Source organism: Notamacropus eugenii, chromosome 3 (assembly GCF_028372415.1).
Source record: "Notamacropus eugenii isolate mMacEug1 chromosome 3, mMacEug1.pri_v2, whole genome shotgun sequence".
In the NCBI taxonomy this organism is placed as follows: Eukaryota; Metazoa; Chordata; class Mammalia; order Diprotodontia; family Macropodidae; genus Notamacropus; species Notamacropus eugenii.
The window spans coordinates 62378462-62398623 of record NC_092874.1 but is presented as its reverse complement, the minus strand read 5'-3'; the positions used below and the strand labels follow the sequence as shown (position 1 = coordinate 62398623).

The following is a 20162-nucleotide window of genomic DNA, read 5'->3' as shown; positions in this document are numbered from 1 at the left end:
TAAAAAGTATACTTCAATCTGAATTTAGAGTTCATCAATTCTCTTTCTGAAGGTGGACTAAGGCATCAATACATTTTTATTTCAATACATTTTAAGGAAAAACGAGCCAAATAATATGGATGGGGGAAGGGGTTAGGATGGTGTTCTCACCATAGACCTTTCAAGCACTTCTGATAAAAAGACCAGAGCAGAATAGGAATGCTGATAACATAAGTACATGAGTAAAAATAAATGAGGTATTGAATAAGAAAAAGAACATGGTTATGAATTGTTTGTGCTCTGAGAGTTTGAACAGAAGAAAGAAAAGGTATAAAGGAAAAATTTACTAGCACAGAATGAAAGTAGAGAAAATTTGCTACATCTCATATCTGGGGTGTATGTGTGAAAAAGAATGGTATATAAATATTGGGGAATGGATGGAGGAAACAGCCATCATACAAACCCTGCTTTCATCTGAAAAAAAAAAAAACAAACCAAAAACCATGGCTGAACAATCATAAATAGTTCGGTGTAGAAATATATCAAACTGAGAAACAAGAGGAGAAAGGGTGGGATTAAGAGGGAGTATAATACCAGATATATACCATATAATACCAGAGGCATAAACAGAACAAACTTCTTAATCCCAAAGGAGAGTGTAAAAGACAGAAAAAAATAAAAAATAACTTGAATTTAAGAAAATCTCTATGAATTTGGAAATGTATGAAAAATTTGTGGCTCAATAAAAGAAAGGAATGTTATTTTGCTGAAAGGAATAATTTCAAAGAATCCTGGGTTGTAAGAAATGATGAAGAGTCAAGTACATAAAGACAGAACCATCTATAAAAGGATAACAACATTTTAAAGAAAAAATATCTTTAAAAGATTTAAGGACTTTGATCAACTCAATAACTAATCATGGCTCCAGAAAACCCAGAATGAAACATATTTTACAAATTACCTAACAAAGAGGTAATGAACATGTTTCTTAAAGAGATAAATTTTTGACAATAGTCACTATGGATCCATTCTGCTTGACTATGCTTACAGGTAACAAGAAAATTTTTTCCACTTTTGTTTTAAACTGAGTATTTTCATAGTGCCTTTTGAGTTTAAGTTTAAAGTGAGGATTATAGTATTTAAACTGAGTAAAATGGTATTGAAGGCTGGGTGGGGAAGCAATATTGATGCAAAATATAGGGGAGGTCACTGAAACATTTTAAAAATGCACAGAAGAAAACAGGCACAAGTTCAGAAAGTACAAATAAGCAAGGACAATTTTTAAAACAACATATAAAATTTATACAGGATGTAAAAATATACTAGGGTATGAAATAATAAAGTATGAAAAGTGAAACAAAATATAAAATTTAGTTTCATATACAATCTACTATTTGTATTCTCAAGAAGAGGAAAGAAAGTAGGTGTCCATCGACTGGAAAATGGATGAACAATTTATAGCATATGAATATAATGGAATAATACTTAGTATAAGAAATAAAAAAGAGGATGGAGCAAAATTTGGGATTACATACATGAAGTGATGCAAAACTCAGGAAACAATTTACACAATAACCACAAAAATGTAAAGGAAAACAACAATTGAAGACCTTCATGATCAACAGAGTAACTAACCACAAGTTCAAAATACAAGACATGCATTTTAAGACAGCTCATACGGTAAGTTATTTTGCTTGTTATACTCATCTGTTACAGAAGTGCATTTCTATTTAGAACATGAAATAGGCATGAAATAGGCATTAATAAGTAGTGATAGCTGTGAAAAATAAAGAAAGGAGGGAGCAAGCGAGGGAGGGGGAGTTAGGAAGGAAAAGGAGGGAAAAGAAAAAAGGAGGGGGATGGGAAGAAGCAGGAGGAAAAATAGAGGGAGAGAAAAAGGAGAAGGAAGGAAATGATGAGGAAGGGGAGACAGGAAAGGAAGAAAGATATTTCGTAAGTAAACAAGACACAAATATACCAGGAGTTTTGCTACTATGATAAATTTAACGTACACTTACAATGACCTAATGAATTTATAGGTTCGTATGCAACCCTCTTTTTCCTTCTTCACATACTGAAATGTTCATGTTCGTTGATGATTGTTAAATTCATCACGAAGAAAAAGATTTTAAATTACAAACAAGGAGACCTTCCACTACAGGACATGATAGTGATAAAGAAAATAAACAAAAAAAAGCATAAAATTTTATTAACATGGAGGAAAAGAAAAAATTGAGAAGAGGACACACAAAGATGTTGGGTTATTTAACCACCTCATAAATGTAACATACACTTAAAAAACTAAATATAGCAAACACTCACATTTTTAGATTCCATTCATTCTATGTATATTAAAATGTTTGTTAATAATTGCTAAATTTATAATGAAAAATAAAATTGTCAACAAGACAGGGATGAGCGTTACTACATAACATTGGGAACCTCGTTTTAAGGTTTGTAAAACATGTATATTACTTTATTTTACTCTTTTACCTTTTCTCTATTAGTCTACCTATTAGTCAGTCTGAGGTAGTACATCAGAATTGTTTTAATTTTAATTTCTCTAATCAATAGTGAGTTAGAGCATTTTTTCATATGGCTATACTCAGCTTTGATTACTTCATCTGAAAAGTGATGGTATCTTTTGGTCATTTATCAACTGGGGAATGGCTCTATAAATTTCTATCAATTTCACTCAGTACTCTATTTTTGAAAAATGAGGTCTTTGATAAAGACAAACATGCTGCAAAATTTTTTTCACAGTCACTACTGCTAACTGTACTTCATTCTATTCCCTGCCCCCATTTATTCTATTTCCTTTCCTTTACTCAGGCTCTCCTCAAAAATATTTCGCTTCTGACTATCCCTCCCCCAATCTGTCCTCCCTTCTACCTTCCCGTAGGGTAAGGTAGGTTTCTATACCCAACTAAGTACATATGCTATTACTTCTTGGAGCCAGTTCTGATGAAAAAAGGTTCACTCCCTCCCCTTCACCTCCCCCCCTTTCCCTGTGCTGCAAAAGGTTTTTTTGGCCTCTTTTATGTGAGTTAATGTACTCCATTCTACCTCTCCCTTTCTCCTTCTCCCAGTACATTCCCTTCACCCCTTAACGGCTCTGGAGACCTTCAGTTTGGTAGTCAGTCTAATATTTCTCTCCCAACCTTCTCTTCAGAGCCTCACAATCACTGCACTAACTCTGGGAATGCATGCATCAACCTCACTGCCAATGTGTACATCCCTAGAAAGTACACTACCAAGGTAAGTGAACTTATCCACAGCATTCAAAATTTCTCCTTTTGTTGTAACCAATGGTTCCACGTATGGATGGTGTGGTGGTGGCTGATGGAGCACCTGTGTTTTCTTGCTGTTGATTATTAGGCCAAAATTAGCACAGGCAGCAGAGAACTGACCCATACTTTGTTGCATCTCAGCTTCAGAGGCTGCATTGAGTGCACAATCATCTGCAAACAGCAAATCATGCACCAGCACTCCCTCTACTTTGGTCTTAGCTTGTAGCTTTTTCAAATTGAAGAACTTACCATCAGCATGGTAGTTGACCTTGATGCCTTGGTTCATCATCATGCTAAAAAGCATGGGAGTAAACACACAGTTGTTTCACTCCATTGGTGACTGGGAAGGCACAAGAAGACTGTCCACTATTCAGAACCCCAGCAAAAATGCCATCACGAAATTGATGTACAATACTGACGAACTTCTCTGGGTAACCAAGTTTCGACATAATTTTCCATAAGTACTCATGACTAACAGTGTCAAAGGCCTTGGTCACATCTACAAATGTTATGTATAGATCTCTGTTCTGCTCCTGACATTTCTCCTGGAGTTGTTGGGGAGTAAACACCATATCAACTGTTCCTCGATCCTTTCTGAAGCCACACTGGCTCTCAGGTATATGACCATCTTCCAGGTGAAGGATCAGACTATTAAGGAGGACTCTAGCAAGCATTTTGTCAGCAATGACTAAGTGAAAGAACCCCCCTGTGATTGTTGGAGAACAATCTATTCCCTTTACCTTTATGGAGATGGACAACGGAGGCATCCCTGAAATCCTGGAGGATAACCTCCTCTTGCCATATAACCTGGAAAATTTCAATCAGCTTTTGTATGAGCAATGGTTCCCCTACCTTGTAAATCTCAGCTGGAATAGAATCAGCACCAGGTGCTTTGTCACATGAAAGGAGCCTATTGGCCTTCAAAACCTCTTCTTCAGTTGGAAGTTCAGCTAAGGAGGAATTGACTTCAACCTGAGGTAAATGGTCAATGGCCTCAGCATTGATTGATGATGGTCTGTTGAGAACACTATGCAAGTGTTCAGCCCATCTCTCTAGGATCATGTCCTTATACTAACCAATATGTCTCCATCAGCACTGAGAAGTTGTGATGCACCATAGGTTTTTGGTCCATAAATAGCTTTCAGGCAATCATAAAAAGAGTTTTGGATTGTTACTAACAGCATAAAACTGAATTTCATTTGCCTTCTTACTGACCCAGGAATACTGTATCTCTCTAAGCTTTGCTTGTACTTAGCGTTTGATGGAATTAAATTCTGACTTCTTAGAGGTGGATGAACTGTCCTGCTGGTAAATCCTGTGGAGATCACGTTTTTCATTTAGCAGCTTCTTAATTTCCCCATCATTTTCATCAAACCAGTTTTGGGTTTGTGAGTGTTCTGACCCAGATGAGTAAATGCAATGCTATACACCAAATTTCTGAAAGGTGCCCACTCCTTTCCTGCTCCATTGTTGCCAACTGTGTGTTGGCTCAACTTTCCCTCCAAGTTAGCAACAAATTGTTCACGCTCAAAGAAGAGCTCTAATTTGTGGACATTAATTCTTCTGGTAGTCATTTTGCCTTGGGGGCAGCACTTTTGATGAATGTAAATATTTAGCTTGCAAAGGATAAGACTATGATCAGTCCAGCACTCTGCACCCCAAACTGCCTTTGTTACTCTCATATCTTGTCTGAATTTCTCCTTATACTCACATAGTCTATTAGATGCCAATGTTTGCTGCAAGGGTGCATCCATAAAGTTTTGTTGTATTTAGGCAAACGGAAAACAGTGTTTGTGATAAGAAGGTCATGCAATGCACAAGTCTTCAGCAGTAAATGACCAATCCTGATGCTGTTTCCAATTCCATTCCTCCCTAGGACTCTCAGCCAAGTCTGGTAGTCTGAGCCTACTCTAGCATGAAATCACCCAGAATTATAAGCTTGTCTTCTTCTGGCACATTGACAATAAGGGTCTCTAGGTCTTAACAAAATTTTTCTTTGACCTCATCAAGGTTCGTCATGGTGGGAGTATAGGCACTGATGATGGTGGCATGGCCTTTTCCTGCATGTGGCAATTGCATTGTCATGAGCCTGTCATTCACTCCTTTTGGCAAATGTACCAACTTGCTGACTAGATTAATTTTCATGGCAAAACGTTCACCAGCTTCACAGTACTCCGCTTCACTGTGGCCACTCCAGAAAAATGTGTATCCAGTTAGGACACCAGTAAGCTGGCCTTCATTTGCCAGCCTTGTTCAACTTACCTGTTGAGTTTTCTTGCAATAAGAGCAGTTCATCTTTCAGGTCTACTGGATTTTCTGTTCTGTAAGTGTGTGCACACGTTCCATGTGCTAATGGTGAGTGGAATCATCTTGGCTGATATTTTTTACTGATACTTTTTCTCTGTGTTTCAACCACAGAGTGGGATACCCCACCTGCCGTGGTAATCAGGCCAGGGTGGGGTAAGCAGACAATGTTTAGGACACCTTTTCTAGCCCCCTTCCTCACACCAGGAGGTAAGCAGTGCAATCCTTAAAAGGCTGCTCAGACACCCAGGGGGCTGCTGAATCCCACTGCTGCTTCCAGTGAGAAATGACCCTATGGACTGGGTCTCCAATGTGCAGAGTTTTATCCACACCTGCTGATTCATCACTTGTCTGTCGCAACAGGATCTTGAGGTATAATAGTAAAATGGTATGGGTGATGTCTTTTGATTCGTGCATAAACTAGATTTAAGTGAGGCAGAGTTGCATGAAATCGTCAGCCTAACTCTCTCCTCCAGAGTCATCAGAATCCAGGGGCAGGACAGCCAAGATGGCTGGTGATGGCTCAGAATGCAGTGGTTGACCTCGGGGTCTTTGGTGTCTAACTAAGCTCTTAGCACTCCACATTGCCTACTTCAGCTACCTTCATGGCCATTGGAACAAACTGTTCTCATCTGCCCATTCCATCAGGGGAAGTCTTCACATGGTGGGGTAGACACTCCTTTAACTCACCAATGGGTTTGGGACCCCTTGGTTACCCTCAACCTGGTTGGGCCCAACTGCTGAAATGGTTTACTGGGGTGTGGCCACTGCACATGCTGCAGCTTCTTGGAGCTACAGGTGAGAGTTGGGTGGAACAGGTGGACACCAAAGGTGGAAAGCAGCCCTGAAAAGGGCTTGGCAGCCATCACACCAAAGGTTCTGGTCCTCCCTGAACACACCCTATACCACTCTTTCTATATATGCTCCTTCTAACTACCCTAATAATGGCAAATATCTTATAAGTTACAAATATTATCTCCCCATACAGGAATGTATAAAGTTTAAACTTATTCAGCCTTTTATGATTTCCCTTTCCTGCTTACATTTTTAGGCTTCTTTTGAGTCTTGTTTTTGAAACTCAAATTTTCCATTCAACTCTGGTCTTCTCCTCAAGAATGATGAAAGGTCTGTCTCACTGAATATCCATATTTTTCCCTGAAGAATTATACACAGTTTTGCTGGATAGGTGATTCTTGGTTTTAATTCTAGCTCCTTTACATTCCCAAATACATTCCAAGCCTTCTAATCCTTTAAGGCGGAAATCTTGTATTTTCATGACTGTGGCTCTATCACATTGTTTTTTTTCTGGCTGCATGAAATATTGTCTCCTTGACCTGGGAACTCTGGAATTTGGTTATAATATTCCTGTGACTTGTCATTTTGGGATCCCTTTTAGGAGGTGATCAGTGGATTCTTTCAATTTCTATTTTACCCTCTGGTTCTAGAATATCAGGGCAGTTTTCCTTGACAATTTCTAAATTATCTCTCCTGGATCTATTTTCTAGGTCAGAGCTTTTTCCAATGAGCTATTTCACATTATCTTCTATTTTTTCATTCTTCTGGTCTTGTTTTGTTTCTTGATTTCTCATAGTCATTAACTTCCATTTGCTCCATTCTAATTTTTAAGGAACTATTTTCTTCAGTGAGCTTTTTGGACCTCCTTTTCCATCTGGCCAATTCTGCTTTTTAAGGCTTTCTTCTTCTCATTAGCTTTTTGGAACTTTTTTATCATTTGGGTTAGTCTATTTTTTTAAGGTGCCATTTTCAGTATTTTTTTGTCACTCCTCTACCAAGCTGTTGACATCTTCTTCATGATTATCTTGCATCATTCTCATTTCTCTTCTCAGTTTTTCCTCTACCTCTCTTATTTGATTTTCAAAATTCTTTTTGAGTTGTTCCATGGCTTGCAACCAATTCTTATTTTTCTTGGAGGCTTTGGATATAATATCTTTGACTTCGTCTTCTTCCGAGGGTGTTTTGATCTTCCTTGTCACCACAGTAACTTTCAACAGTCGAGTTTTTTTCTCATTCTTTACTCATTTTCCCAGCTTATTAGTTGACTTTTAAATCTTTGTTAAAGTAGGACTTTGCTTCCACAGTGCAGCGTGCACTGTCCCAAATTTCAGGGCAACTGTTTTCAGAAATACTTCTACTAGGGATCTGTAAGTTTTTAGTTCTTCCAAGGTGGTATGATTGTCTGTTGGCTGACAGCGATGGAAGCAGCAACAGCAAACTACCACTGCTAACTGACTTACTCACAAGGTGTGCTCCTGGTTTGCTGGGGGTGGAGCTGTGCACAGGAGGTGTGTGCTCCACTCTCACCCAGGTGAGACAGACCTTTCCTGCTGACCTTCTAAGTGGTCTTTGGCATCCGTGGGCTGAGAAGTCTTGAAATCTCCACTGCTGCGAGTGATTCAGTCACCACTGCTCTGGATTTGCTGGGGCCAGGTCTATGCTGGGGTTGGATTGCACTGGATAGTGCTCTTATCTCACCTTGGTGAAACAGACCTTTCCTACCAATCTTCCAAGTTATCTTGGGCTGGAAATCCATTATACTTCATCTCTTTGTTCTGCTGCTGTAGATTTTGTTTAGAGTCATTTTGGAGGAGTTTCAGGAAGAGCTCAGATAAGTCCCTGCCTTTTACTCTGCCATCTTGGCTCCATTTCACTTTATTGTACTCTCATAACAATCCTATAAAATACCTAAGTATACCAGATATTATCATCCCAACTTGACTAAAGAGAAAGGAGAGAATTTAAAAGGTTAAATGACTTGTTAATGATTAAATGTTGAGGACAAGATTTAAATAGGCTTTTCAATTCCAAATCAATAGCTCTTTCCACTACGGCACATTACTATCTTTGCCGATTCTAACTATTGTCAAATTAAGCAATGTAACCACAACCTAAATCACAATTGTCAGGATGTTCCAAGACAAGATACTATTTAATACTCAACTGAGGGATTTTTGTTTTTAAACACTTTTCTGCCACCCTAAAACAATCAAGTAATAATCCAAGGATGCATCATAAACAAAAATCAAAAGAATACACCCTTTCAAATCTCCAGAGCCAATATGCTCTTGGCAACTTAACTAAAATCATCTTCTCTTGCTAATGAGCATCAACTTAGTACTCTGCAGATTGGATAAACAGCAGCTTGATTTCCTTTATGAGTAGATTCCTTCAGGTATTACAATAGCCAAGACACCTCTTTTGCAATGTTGCACTAGCATTCTTTGGTTAAATTGTCTAATAAAACTACCAATGACATCAAAATTATTTATGGAACTTCTTAAAGTACAGCCTGAAGGGTCTCTCATTATCAAAATTTTTCAGATACCAAAAAACAACAATCACACCTTTGGAATCCATTCCACAATAGAAACAATTTGTTTTTTCCAGACAAGTGACAAGAACTAAAATATATACAAAAAAGAAGTCAAGAAAGCAATGTAAATGCCATTTACAGAGTATAGCAATGAGTAGTCAAATAAGATAATCAAATTAAGTCCAGAACAAAGTCTTAAACTAGTCTATGGCTTCTTCATATGGTTTATATTTAAGTAAAGAGCTTACCGAAATAAAGACAAATCAAACTCTGTTGCATTTAACAACTAAAAGATTTCATGTAAGTTATAAGCTACAAGTGACCAACTCCCACATATTACAAATGAGAAAGTGAAGTTCCACAGAGGCAAAGTGACTTATCTATGGTCACAATGCTGATTCCATTCAACTCAGCCATGGCCCAGAATCTACAATGGGGGATACAAAGATCGGAAAAATAGAAACAAACACAAAAAACATACATTTCCCTGAACCCAATGTAACACAAGCAAGAAGTCCTGCAAACAATGGCCTGAATTCAAATACTACTGCAGGGCATTCCTACTCTCAAATTCTGTGATTTGATAAAATGAGTGTAATTAGATCAAGATAAAAAAATGTCAGATATGTGAGGAACTTCAGTAGAAGAGTCATGGTCCACAGTCATAGAATCCTATAGGTGGTTCAAATATGATAGTTACTGGTTAATAACATCATAGGTTTAGAGTGGAAGAGACTTTAGAAGAAATCTGTTCAAGACTTCTCATTTCACAGATGAGGATATTGAGTCCTATAAAGGACTTACCCAAGACTTAGAAGGGTAAAGCTAGGATCCGAAGCCAGGTCCTCTGAATCTAAATCAAGCAAGTACTCTAATAATCACACGACAATGCTGCCATGAAATGGTCATAAAGATTACTCAATTGTTCAGTTTCAAACTTAATATTAGGTTGGTTTTACTTATCTGGTTTTATTGATTCTAAAGTTGGATCTTATGTTGGGGGAATTATAAAATCAGCCAATCATTTTTGGAAAACAATTTGGAACTATGCCCAAGGGGTATAAAATTGTGTATACCCTTTGATTCAGCAATACAATGCCTAGGCATATACCCCAAAGAGACTAAGAAAAGGGAAAAGAACTTATTTGTACAAAAATATTCATAGCAGCTCTTCTGCTATGGCAAAGAATTAGAAATCAAGGGGATATCCATCAAATGGGGACTGGCTAAACCAGCTGTGATATCTGAATGTAATGCAATAATTTTATGCTATAAGAAATGATGAGCAGGATGATTTCAGAAAAATCTGGAAAGACACAACCTGATACAAACTGAAATGAGCAGAACCGGGAAAATGTTGTACAGAGGAACTGCAGTATTATATGATGATCAATTGTGAACGACTTAGCTATTCTTGGCAACACAATGATCCAAGACAATTCCAAAGAACTCATGATGAAAAATGCTATCCACCTCCAGAAAAATAACTGATGGAGTCTGAATAAAAATCAAATCATGCTTCATTTTCTTTTTTTCGTGTTTTTTTAAAATCTCCACCTTCTTTCACAATATGACTACTATGGAGCTATGTTTTGAATGACTGTATATGTATAACCTATATGAAATTGATTACTGATTACTGTCTCAGGGAGAGGGGGGAGGAGGGAAAGGGAGTGACAAATTGTAACGCAAAGTTTTTTAAAAAATTAATGTTGAAAGTTGTTTTTACAAGAAATTGGGGAGAAAGTACTATCAAGATGGAAAAAAAAGGTGAAGAGAGTGAACTTATTGGGAGGTAACTGTGGTATAAAAAATGGCATCTGAGAAAGGAATGATCACTATCCTGTGGGAAGAGTCAAAGAAGACTCTTCAGAGTGGATGATATAATACCTAAGCTGGGACCTTAAGAAAAATCTTGACATACAAAAAACACATTTCAAGAATAGGAAACTCCTTAGAAGGATAAGATCAAAGGATTATACAAGTACAGCTAGAAATTAGTTAGAGATAGTACAGCCCTTTTATCTTGTAAATGAATTCATTGTAGCTCAAAGTCACACAGGTATAGTGAGCAAGGGCAAGCTATGAGTTCAAGTCTTTTGGCTTCAAACCTAGCAACTTTTTTATTATTCCACAAACGCATGTTAGGGAAGAACAGCTAATATTCCAATGCGGCTAAAACCACAGAATTCAAGGGGCAAAACTATAACTAAAATTCTGTTTCATTAATAAATTGAGGATTCTTTTATATGATGCCTAAAAAGTAAATATTATTTAACTTCTGCTACCTAAAACTCTGTGAAGTTTGCTAATAAAATCTTAATTCAAAAATAATCTATTATAGTCAACAAAAATCAACTTGTTTTCATAATTAAGAATGACTAAAAGTTTCATAGTCCAAGAAATTTAATCAGTACTTCCTATAAATGAATGAATTTGGAATTAAGAGAGCAGCAACAATTTAATGGAATGCTGCTGTCACTGTCCTTAATATTTGTTCACTTATATATAATGAAGGAAAATAGTGTTAAAATAAATTAAATAATCATCCTTTCTACTTATTTCCATACAGTGTTAAAGTATATAATGATTTCAAAACAAAGGATAGGATCACTGTAACCTGAGTCCAAAAGATAATTCAACATGTTGTTGTCCACAGATTATGCAAAATAAAGATCTAAAAACGCTCTGTATTCTGCAAAGTAATTGAACCTCTTTGGTACCCAAGTTCCAAATTCCCTGAACTAATATAAATAGCAGTAAGTAGAAGCACACACACCTGTCATTTCAATTAAGGGAACAGTTCATCTGTATATAGTAGGTGCTTAATATACCTTTGCTGAATTTAACTTGAAGAGCCTCCAAAACTATAATCCAGAGGTCTGATAAAAATTTCACTTAATCAAGATCAATATACCCGAAAGGCTACTAAATTTAAGGGAAAGAAGGACAGAAAGGTTAACTGCAAACACAAATGATGACCAGCTAGAGAAGCACTATTTAGAGCAGACTGTACAATGGCTTAAAATAACTACTTGTTAATGGTGTCCTCAAAGAATATGTGAGATAAATAGGTTTCACTGAAAACAAGGAATGTCACTGAAAAATGGTCTGTCAAAAACTATCAGATTTTCTGAAATTACTACAAGAACAGAAGTTTCTAATCACAAATTTTGAAATGGCTCTTCATACTGTGAACTCTGCTGATTGTTGCATTATGATCACTGAATACTAAGACTAGAAAACTTCAAGATCAAAAATTTAAGAAGACTTCATTTTACTTCTGAACACTGATCAAAACGTTTTAAAATATATGCATACAGGTATTATATATCACATTCTTTTCACACTATGATCACTATAAAATGTCTTTAAAGAACTATAAATTCTTTGTGTTATAAAAAACACTAGTTTCTAGTTTACAATTAATCATGTAGCTTTTAAAACCTAAGCAGAAAAAGGGTTAGTTAGCAGGAAGGCAAATAAAATACTTAGGCATGCTATTTATATTTTTTACTAGAAGATTAGAGTTCTCATGTGACTAGCATGGCATTATGCCATTAGAAAGTACTAGGCTGCCAGTATCACTGAAAATAATGGCCAACAAACAGCAAACTTCAAAACTCTTTCCATTATGTGGGGAAAAAGTTGGTAAGACATTTATTTACATGTCAACTTATTAGTGATCACATCAACCAACTTTAGTATTTATATCCCAAAGATTTCACAAGGCTACTACGTATACATGCAAGAAAATACATCCCTCTCATGCTGCGTTCATGCTGTTTTTCAATGTTGAATACAAAAGGGTAGCAATATTGTTTACACATATGTAAAGTGTCCTTTAAAACCTGACTACCACCCTTTATAAATCTGACCTTTTCATATTTATTAAAATCTCTAACTAACAAAACTGAATTTAGCTGGAAAAAGATGCTTTTAAGTAGATGTGCCACATGATTAGCAACAACAAATCCACTTACTTTTTTCTCTTTCTCATGATGTTTATCCTGAGAGTGAGAGGAAGAATCACTTAAACTTTGATCATATGACCTATTAGATCCCCGTTTGCTCTTTTTCTAAAAGAGAAAATATATATATATATATACATATGTGTATATGTATATAAAATAGTAAAGGAATTATTTTTTAAAGGCACAAGCCAATTTAAATGGAAGTTTATAAAATTCTTTCATTCTTTATAATGAGCTTGGACAGCAATCAGATAATTATCCAAAGCATAGCAAAAGAAAATCTCACCCTGATCCTGAAATATTTTGAATGCCATGGTTTTCATAAAAAAGGAAAATGTATCGGCTATTTTAAAACAAATTTACCATATGTTTAATGCCTGTTTTGTAAGTCTCAACTCAAAGGAAGAAAACATTGTCTTTACGGCAGCTGCAAAAGCTGGAAAAAGTAAATATTTGGAACATCACTGCATGCCCTTAGACAAAGCATGAGGTCTTCCAATATTATGTTAATAGCAGTAACAAAGACAGTTCTTTAAAATCAGCCTTTATACAATTAATTATTAAGCTACTATTAGGAAATAAGTGAAAAAAGAATGTCAATATCAGACCCATGCATTTAAAAGACATTAATAACAGCATAACTAGTAGGTAGTAAGAAAAACAGTTTATAGAATACTGAAGCCACTGCATAAAAAAGGAATAAGGTGAGTGCTTTTCTGAGTGATCAAAAGCAATAAGTATAAAACTAAATAACACTGGCCATACAAGGTGTTGAGTATTATCATGCAAACACAAAGCTTAATTTTTTAAAAAGCCACACAATTAATAGGGTGCTTGGGAAAGTATCTTAAATGCCTAGAAAACAGAGAGTGTCTATTCATATGCAAACTACTAAATTCCTTTTATTATTTCTCCAAGAATATTTGACCTTTAAACCTCTGGTTTTATTTCACTGGAATAATATATACAAGTATAAAATGTAGAATTACAAATATACTAAATTATTCTAGGTTAGATTCACTAAATGGGGCTCTATCTGATGTCTATTATTATGCCTGTTTATGTGATTTGTTTCTGGCCTCAATTTAAAAATATCATTATGTAAAAAAACACAAACAAAAAAAAAACCCAGAAAAAAAAAAAAACTGAGGCCCAAAACCATTATGCACAATTCAGTAAGACTGAGACACTAACAGGTAAGATACAAAATATACATATATTTGACCTTCAAAGGAACATTTGATAATATGGTCAGCTAATACTTAATCATCAATGTTTATATTAGAAAGCTCAGATATATTAATTTCAAAATTAATTCCCAAAGGAATTATCCTGAAACATTTAACCAACAAAAAGAAGCAAATGTACAGATTTGAATTTCAGTTCTTCCGAAGAAGCAAAATTCACAGAAGTCATGAAACTGGAAGAGGAAAAATCAGTGGCACAAATAAACTCATAAAGTGGATAATCTACTGAAGTATTTCAACTGCAGATTAAGCTGAAAATACTAAAATGTAACTGTAACTGTCCCAAATAAAAGAACATCTGCATGTTTAGTTGACTATTATGTTTTTAAAATACCAGGAAGCGGCATCCTAGAACAAATTTTCTTCCAAACAAAAAACTATCAAAACAAAAATTCATTTGCTATTTTATTTACAGAAAAAGAAAAACTTTTCTAAACAATACACTTACTCTCAAAACAAAACATTTTAACTTTCATATGAAATGTAAGATAAATTCTTACCAGCTTACTAAAATGGTATTTACAGTAGCCACAGTATTGGACATTATCTGCCCCATTACCTTCTTCTTCACAAAGGAGTCCTGCAAACTGGGCACTGAAAATAAAAGCCAAAAATATAAAAAAAAACATTCAAACCACAATAATATCCTTATACGTCAAATTCTGCAGAAGGCACAAAAGATTTTTTAATATATTCCTGCTCTATTCTAGAGAGAAAATAATCCCCTTAGTCTACATTTGAATAGATACAATTCACTTTTGCCATGAACTGCAAAGAACTGAAAAAGCTCTTAAGAAGCCACAGATTTAAAGTTTAAATCCAGCCCTTGCAACAAAAATGTTAAATGCTCACCATACTGTTCTAACATCCTTTACCTCCCTTTTCCTGTTCCATTCCTTCCTTCTCTTTCTCCCCTTCTTGCCAAGCACCCACCTCCCAAAAGTCCCAATGAATCTCTCTCTTCAGCTCAGTATGTTCTCATCCACAATATCCACTGGATGTTCAGGCTTAGGGTTTAACTTCCTGTAGTTCGTAACTGTGCAATTTTCTAGGAATGTAACCACAGAAAATGGGATGGGATTACTCTGTTCATGAATACTTAACACTCTGGTTTTTTTGAAAGTGAAAATGGGGGTGGGGGAGTCTAAATATATTTAAATTTTATTTTTTGGCATGGTGAAGAAATTAACATGATGGCAACATCTCACCACTCCACTGTCCTGCTCAACACAGATGCAGTAACTTTTTTTGGCTCTGGAAATTCCTTTCAGTACTCTTTAATGAAAGTAAAGCAACTTATGTTTATCTCATCCACCATGCTCTAACACAAAGCGTTTATTTAGAAAGGTTAAGCAGAATCCTTAGTAAACAATATTCTTTCCTAGTTTAACAGCAATCATCAGAAACCATAGTCTAAATTTTATCACATTTAATGCAAGAAAGACACAGGCTTTCTACTACTGTATGATGATATTCAGAAACAGTAAAATCAATGTCAATAACTAAACAACTGAATTAAACCTATCCTTAGCATAATGTGGTAGAAAGAGTGCTGTATGACCAAGTGTGAATTATTTAACCTCTCTGAGCAGAAATCTCCTTATCTGTAAAAATGAAGAGGTTAGATGAGATGACCTCTAAAAGTTACTCCAACTCTAAATCCATATTCTGGTGCAAGCGTTAATGTTGTGCTTCTGGCCAAATGGAACCATCTGATCTTTTCAAAAAAGGCAAGGATGGAACCGGCAATAAAATTCATGGCCTCAGATATCTATGTACAAATGAACCAAGAGTAACATGTCGATGAAATAGTGACACTAACCCCGAGCAAACTAATGTTACCTCATGGATATCAAGGAGACTCATAATGCACTACAAGTCTGGCAGTATGCCCTATTCATAAGAAATAGAACAGGTAAAAGAAAAGGCAGAACAAAGACTGTGTATACAGACTCCATATGAAGAAATTTGGGAACTAGAATGGATTGGCAGGGTGCTGTAGGGGGCTGATAATCATTTGAGTCAAGATCAAGAGAGGCAGAAAATGACTTTGTCATCTGAGAGCACACACTTAAGATTACCTGAGCAGAAAGAGGAAGAAGATGAATTAAGAAAACAGACATAAATGTGATAAGCACAACATGATATGAGAGTGATAGGAAATTTTAAATATCAAAGTTCTGTAGAGAATACTCTCTTGGCCCAAAGCAGGGTATTTAACAATCCCTTCACTTGTTTTACAGTCATTTAGTTCTTTGAAATATAGACTGCAAAAAGGAAAATGTCTACTCTGAAATCCATTTTCACCAAATGAGAAAACTGACGGCTGGGGTAAAGCTTATGTGAATCATGGAAGAAAGTGTCCATATCCCTCATTCCTTCTTGAATCTGAGATACAGAAAAAGATGAAAGCCAGGAATGTATGATGTGTGATCCTTGGATTTTGAGCAAAGCAGATTTCAAAGAATCCACAGGAAAGACAAGTGTTATCCCATGGAGTAAAATTGTCCAGGGTGATGAGCCCAGAAAGGATGGGAAGTTCTTAAATGAGCAATTTTGAAAAACACAAGAAAGCACTGCAGTTTGAAGGAAAACAGGGGAATTGTCTAAACAAGTCAACCAACATTAACCAACCAACTTTAGAAGGTATACACAGAAGATTGAAGAAAGTAGCAACAGTTGAATAAAAAGCATAGTATCATCTTCCCATGAGTGCTGAAGTTCATTATGAGGTAAGGATATTGAGGAAAGCTAGAGATCACATGGAAAAAAGGGTGGGGAAGTGGTACAGTTTTAACTATACTGGGAAAAGAGAAGAAGATCAAAAGCAGATAAGGAGGGATAGAATATTAAAAAAAATAATAAAGAGAAAACTGACTAAATTGTTTTACTTGTTTTCTCTACCAAGAAAAGTAATAGAAAATGGCTACTAGAGGCTACTACAATAACAAATGATACAGTACGAAAGCATCTAGCTGACTGATGAGTTTAAGTCACCTCAGCCACATCAATACTTCTGGGTAATAAAACAGCAAACAGGTAAGTTTGCTTGCCTGGTCACTGCCAGTGATCCAAAGATCATTAGGGAGAATGAGATACCATGGGCTTCAGGAAAAACAATTATTGTCAAGATTGAAAAAAAAAAAAAAAAAAGGAGACACTAATAACTATAGGTTAATAGATCTAGACCTTGATTCCTAGAAAAATTCTAGATGATAATATTAAAGGAATGGTTAATGAACACACAAGAAAGGAAGAACAACAAAAAGTTCACATGGCTTAATAAGGAACAATTCTAGAAGCAAGGGCTTTTATTTGGTCTGAGGAAAAGCTGTAGCTTGGGTGAATAGTAACAGTGATTCAACATAGAAAAGAACATTAAGAAAACATCTAAGATATAAAACAAAACAGAACAAAGTAATAAAGTACAAAAGAGTACGCAGACAAGTAGGGAAATGTTAATATTAACACATTAAATTTTGCATATATTTTTAAAATAGGCTGTAATAGGTTCACAGTTTTATACACCTTTTCTGGCTTTCCTTGAATATGAAAATATTCACATTTGTTGATCATTTATGAACCACTAATAAAAGTTTCTAAAAAATGAACAGACTAAAGCTATCTACAGTCATGTGAAAAAATACACTAAATCACTACTGAGAAATGCCAATCAAAACAACTCTGATGTACACATCAGACCTATCAAATTAGCTAATATGACAAAACAAGAAAATATGATAAATATAGGAGAAGATGTAGGAAAACTGTAACACTAACACATTTTTGGTGGGGTTGTGAACTGATCCAAACCTTTTGGAGAACAATTTGGAATATATAAGACTATGCATATCCTTTGACCCAAATGCCATTTCTAGGGCTATATCCCAAAGAGATCATAGAAATGGGAAAAGGAGCCACATGTACAAAAATATTTATAACAGTTCTTTTTGTGGTGGCCAAGAATTGGAAATGATCATCAACTGGGGAATGACTGAACAAGTTGTGGTATATGAATGTAATGGAATACTATTATATTATGAGAAATGATGAGCAGGCAGACTTCAGAAAAACCTGGGAAGACTTCTACGAACTGATGCTGTGTCAAGTGAGCAGAACCAGAACATTGTATACAGTAACAGCCACATTGTGCAATGACTAACTTTGACCAACTTTGTCCTTCTCAGAAATGCAAGGATCTAAGACAATTCCAAAAGACTCATGATGGAAAATGCTGTCCACATCCAGAAAAAGACTTATGGAGTCTGAATACAGAGCGAAGCATATTATTTGCTCTCTTTTTGTTGGTTTTTTCTTTCTCACAGTTTGTCCCACTGGTTCTAATTGTTCTTCACGACATGATTAATGTGAAAACAGATTTAATATGAACATATGTGTAGAGTCTATATCAAATGACATGCCATCTTGGGGTGGGAGGGGAGAGATGGGGAGACAATTTGGAACTCAAAATCTTATGGAAGTGAATGTTGAAAACTAAAAATAAATAAATTTAGTTTAAAAAAGGAAGAAAAAAATGAAAAGACTGAAAAAAGGAAGAAAAAATGAACAGACTAAACTCATTACCTTTTCTGATAACATTGTTACACTAGTAAATCAGTGTTTAGATGAGGGGTTCTCAACTTTTTTTGTGTCATAGGCTCTTTTTGGAATTTGAAGAAGCCAACAGACTATTTCTCACAACAATGTTTTTAAATGCACAAAAACACATTACATTAAAAAAGAAACTATACTTAAACAGTTATCAAAATAAAAAAAAACAACAAAGTTCACAGACCTTAGATTTAAGAACCCCTGCTTTAGATACAGTTTACTTAGATTTTGCTAAAGTATTTGACAATCACTCTTTCATTGTACTTTTATAGTAAAGATGGAGATATGAATAGATAACAAAACTAGGTGAATAATATTTCTATGTCATCAAACAGAAAGGAGAATGGAAGTGTCTCTCTGGTTCATTATCAATAACAACTGAGAAAGAGCTCTCCAGTGAAATGCCCTAATGATCAACAACTACAAGTGGTTTATCACAGAATGTTGACACTTCATGATGCAATCTATCTCTTGGCACCAATCCAAAAAAAAAAACCATCTTAACTTCCCTCTTAATCCCACCTTGGATACTTCCTCTAAGGACTGTCTCTGGTCTTTACAAATTGTATTTTTAAACCATATTTTATCTTACATGGCATTTATATTTAGTAATAATTTTAGGTTTTAGAAAATCATACTAAAGCTCTGTGGCTATCTTCTGTGCAGTGACATTCCAAACTTCACATCTTTCAAATACATTTTTGTAGCTTTGAGGTTTAGATTGGTAACTAGAAGCTAGATGCAAAAAGGAAATTGCGTACCTGAGCCCAAGACTACCCACCTGAATATTCATGCTAAAATTACCTACCTAAATACTCAAAATGGCAATAATAATTTTTATACAAATAGTGTGGATATAAAACCTACCCCTAACACTGTGAATAATTTTTCATTATCTAAGTTATCTTTTTTTTCCACAGATTTACTTTCTTACTTCTCTGCACTTCAAAAATATTCATGTAAAATACTTACCAGGTTACATGGAAAGCTTGTCGACATCCATGCTTATTACATGTCATGCAAGCACCTGTAGCAGCTTTGCTCTCTCTTCCTTGTTCATCACAAATGTAGCAAGTCTTTTTAAAGAAAAAAAGAAAATGACAATGCAAAATTGCAGCAAAATATTTCAAGAGTCTCAACCATGTTTGGTAAATATTTCTCAAACAGATTCATTTCATTCAAATCAAGTATTAACATCTTTAAAAAAATTAAATTAGTAAACAGAACTATTGTGGAACCCTGACAATTACAAAGCAGCTGTGATGATTTTTGAGGTAAATAATAACTGCTTCATCTATTCCAATTTATACCATGGTATGATACAATTCATCAGCACTGTGCTCCACAGTTCTGAAAGAGACTTACCAGAAGGTAATTTTGATTATCTGTAATTCCAGGGAATGATAAACACAAAGCAAACATCGTT

At 35.4% G+C, this 20162-nt stretch overlaps 1 protein-coding gene across 14 annotated transcripts in view; it reads right to left on the bottom strand.

Annotated features, from left to right (window-relative positions):
* The window catches only part of MLLT10 (MLLT10 histone lysine methyltransferase DOT1L cofactor), a 259175-nt gene that overhangs the window by 143543 nt on the left and 95470 nt on the right, over positions 1-20162 (bottom strand). For 13 of the 14 annotated variants that reach the window (XM_072651682.1, XM_072651678.1, XM_072651677.1 and 10 more), the window contains 3 exons: positions 19709-19812; positions 14626-14719; positions 12888-12983 (listed from right to left, as the gene is read on the bottom strand). In XM_072651682.1, coding sequence (XP_072507783.1) covers positions 12888-12983; positions 14626-14719; positions 19709-19812 — 294 coding nt within the window. The remainder of the gene's footprint in view (positions 1-12887; positions 12984-14625; positions 14720-19708; positions 19813-20162) is intronic. The other variant, XM_072651686.1, reaches the window with a different exon arrangement.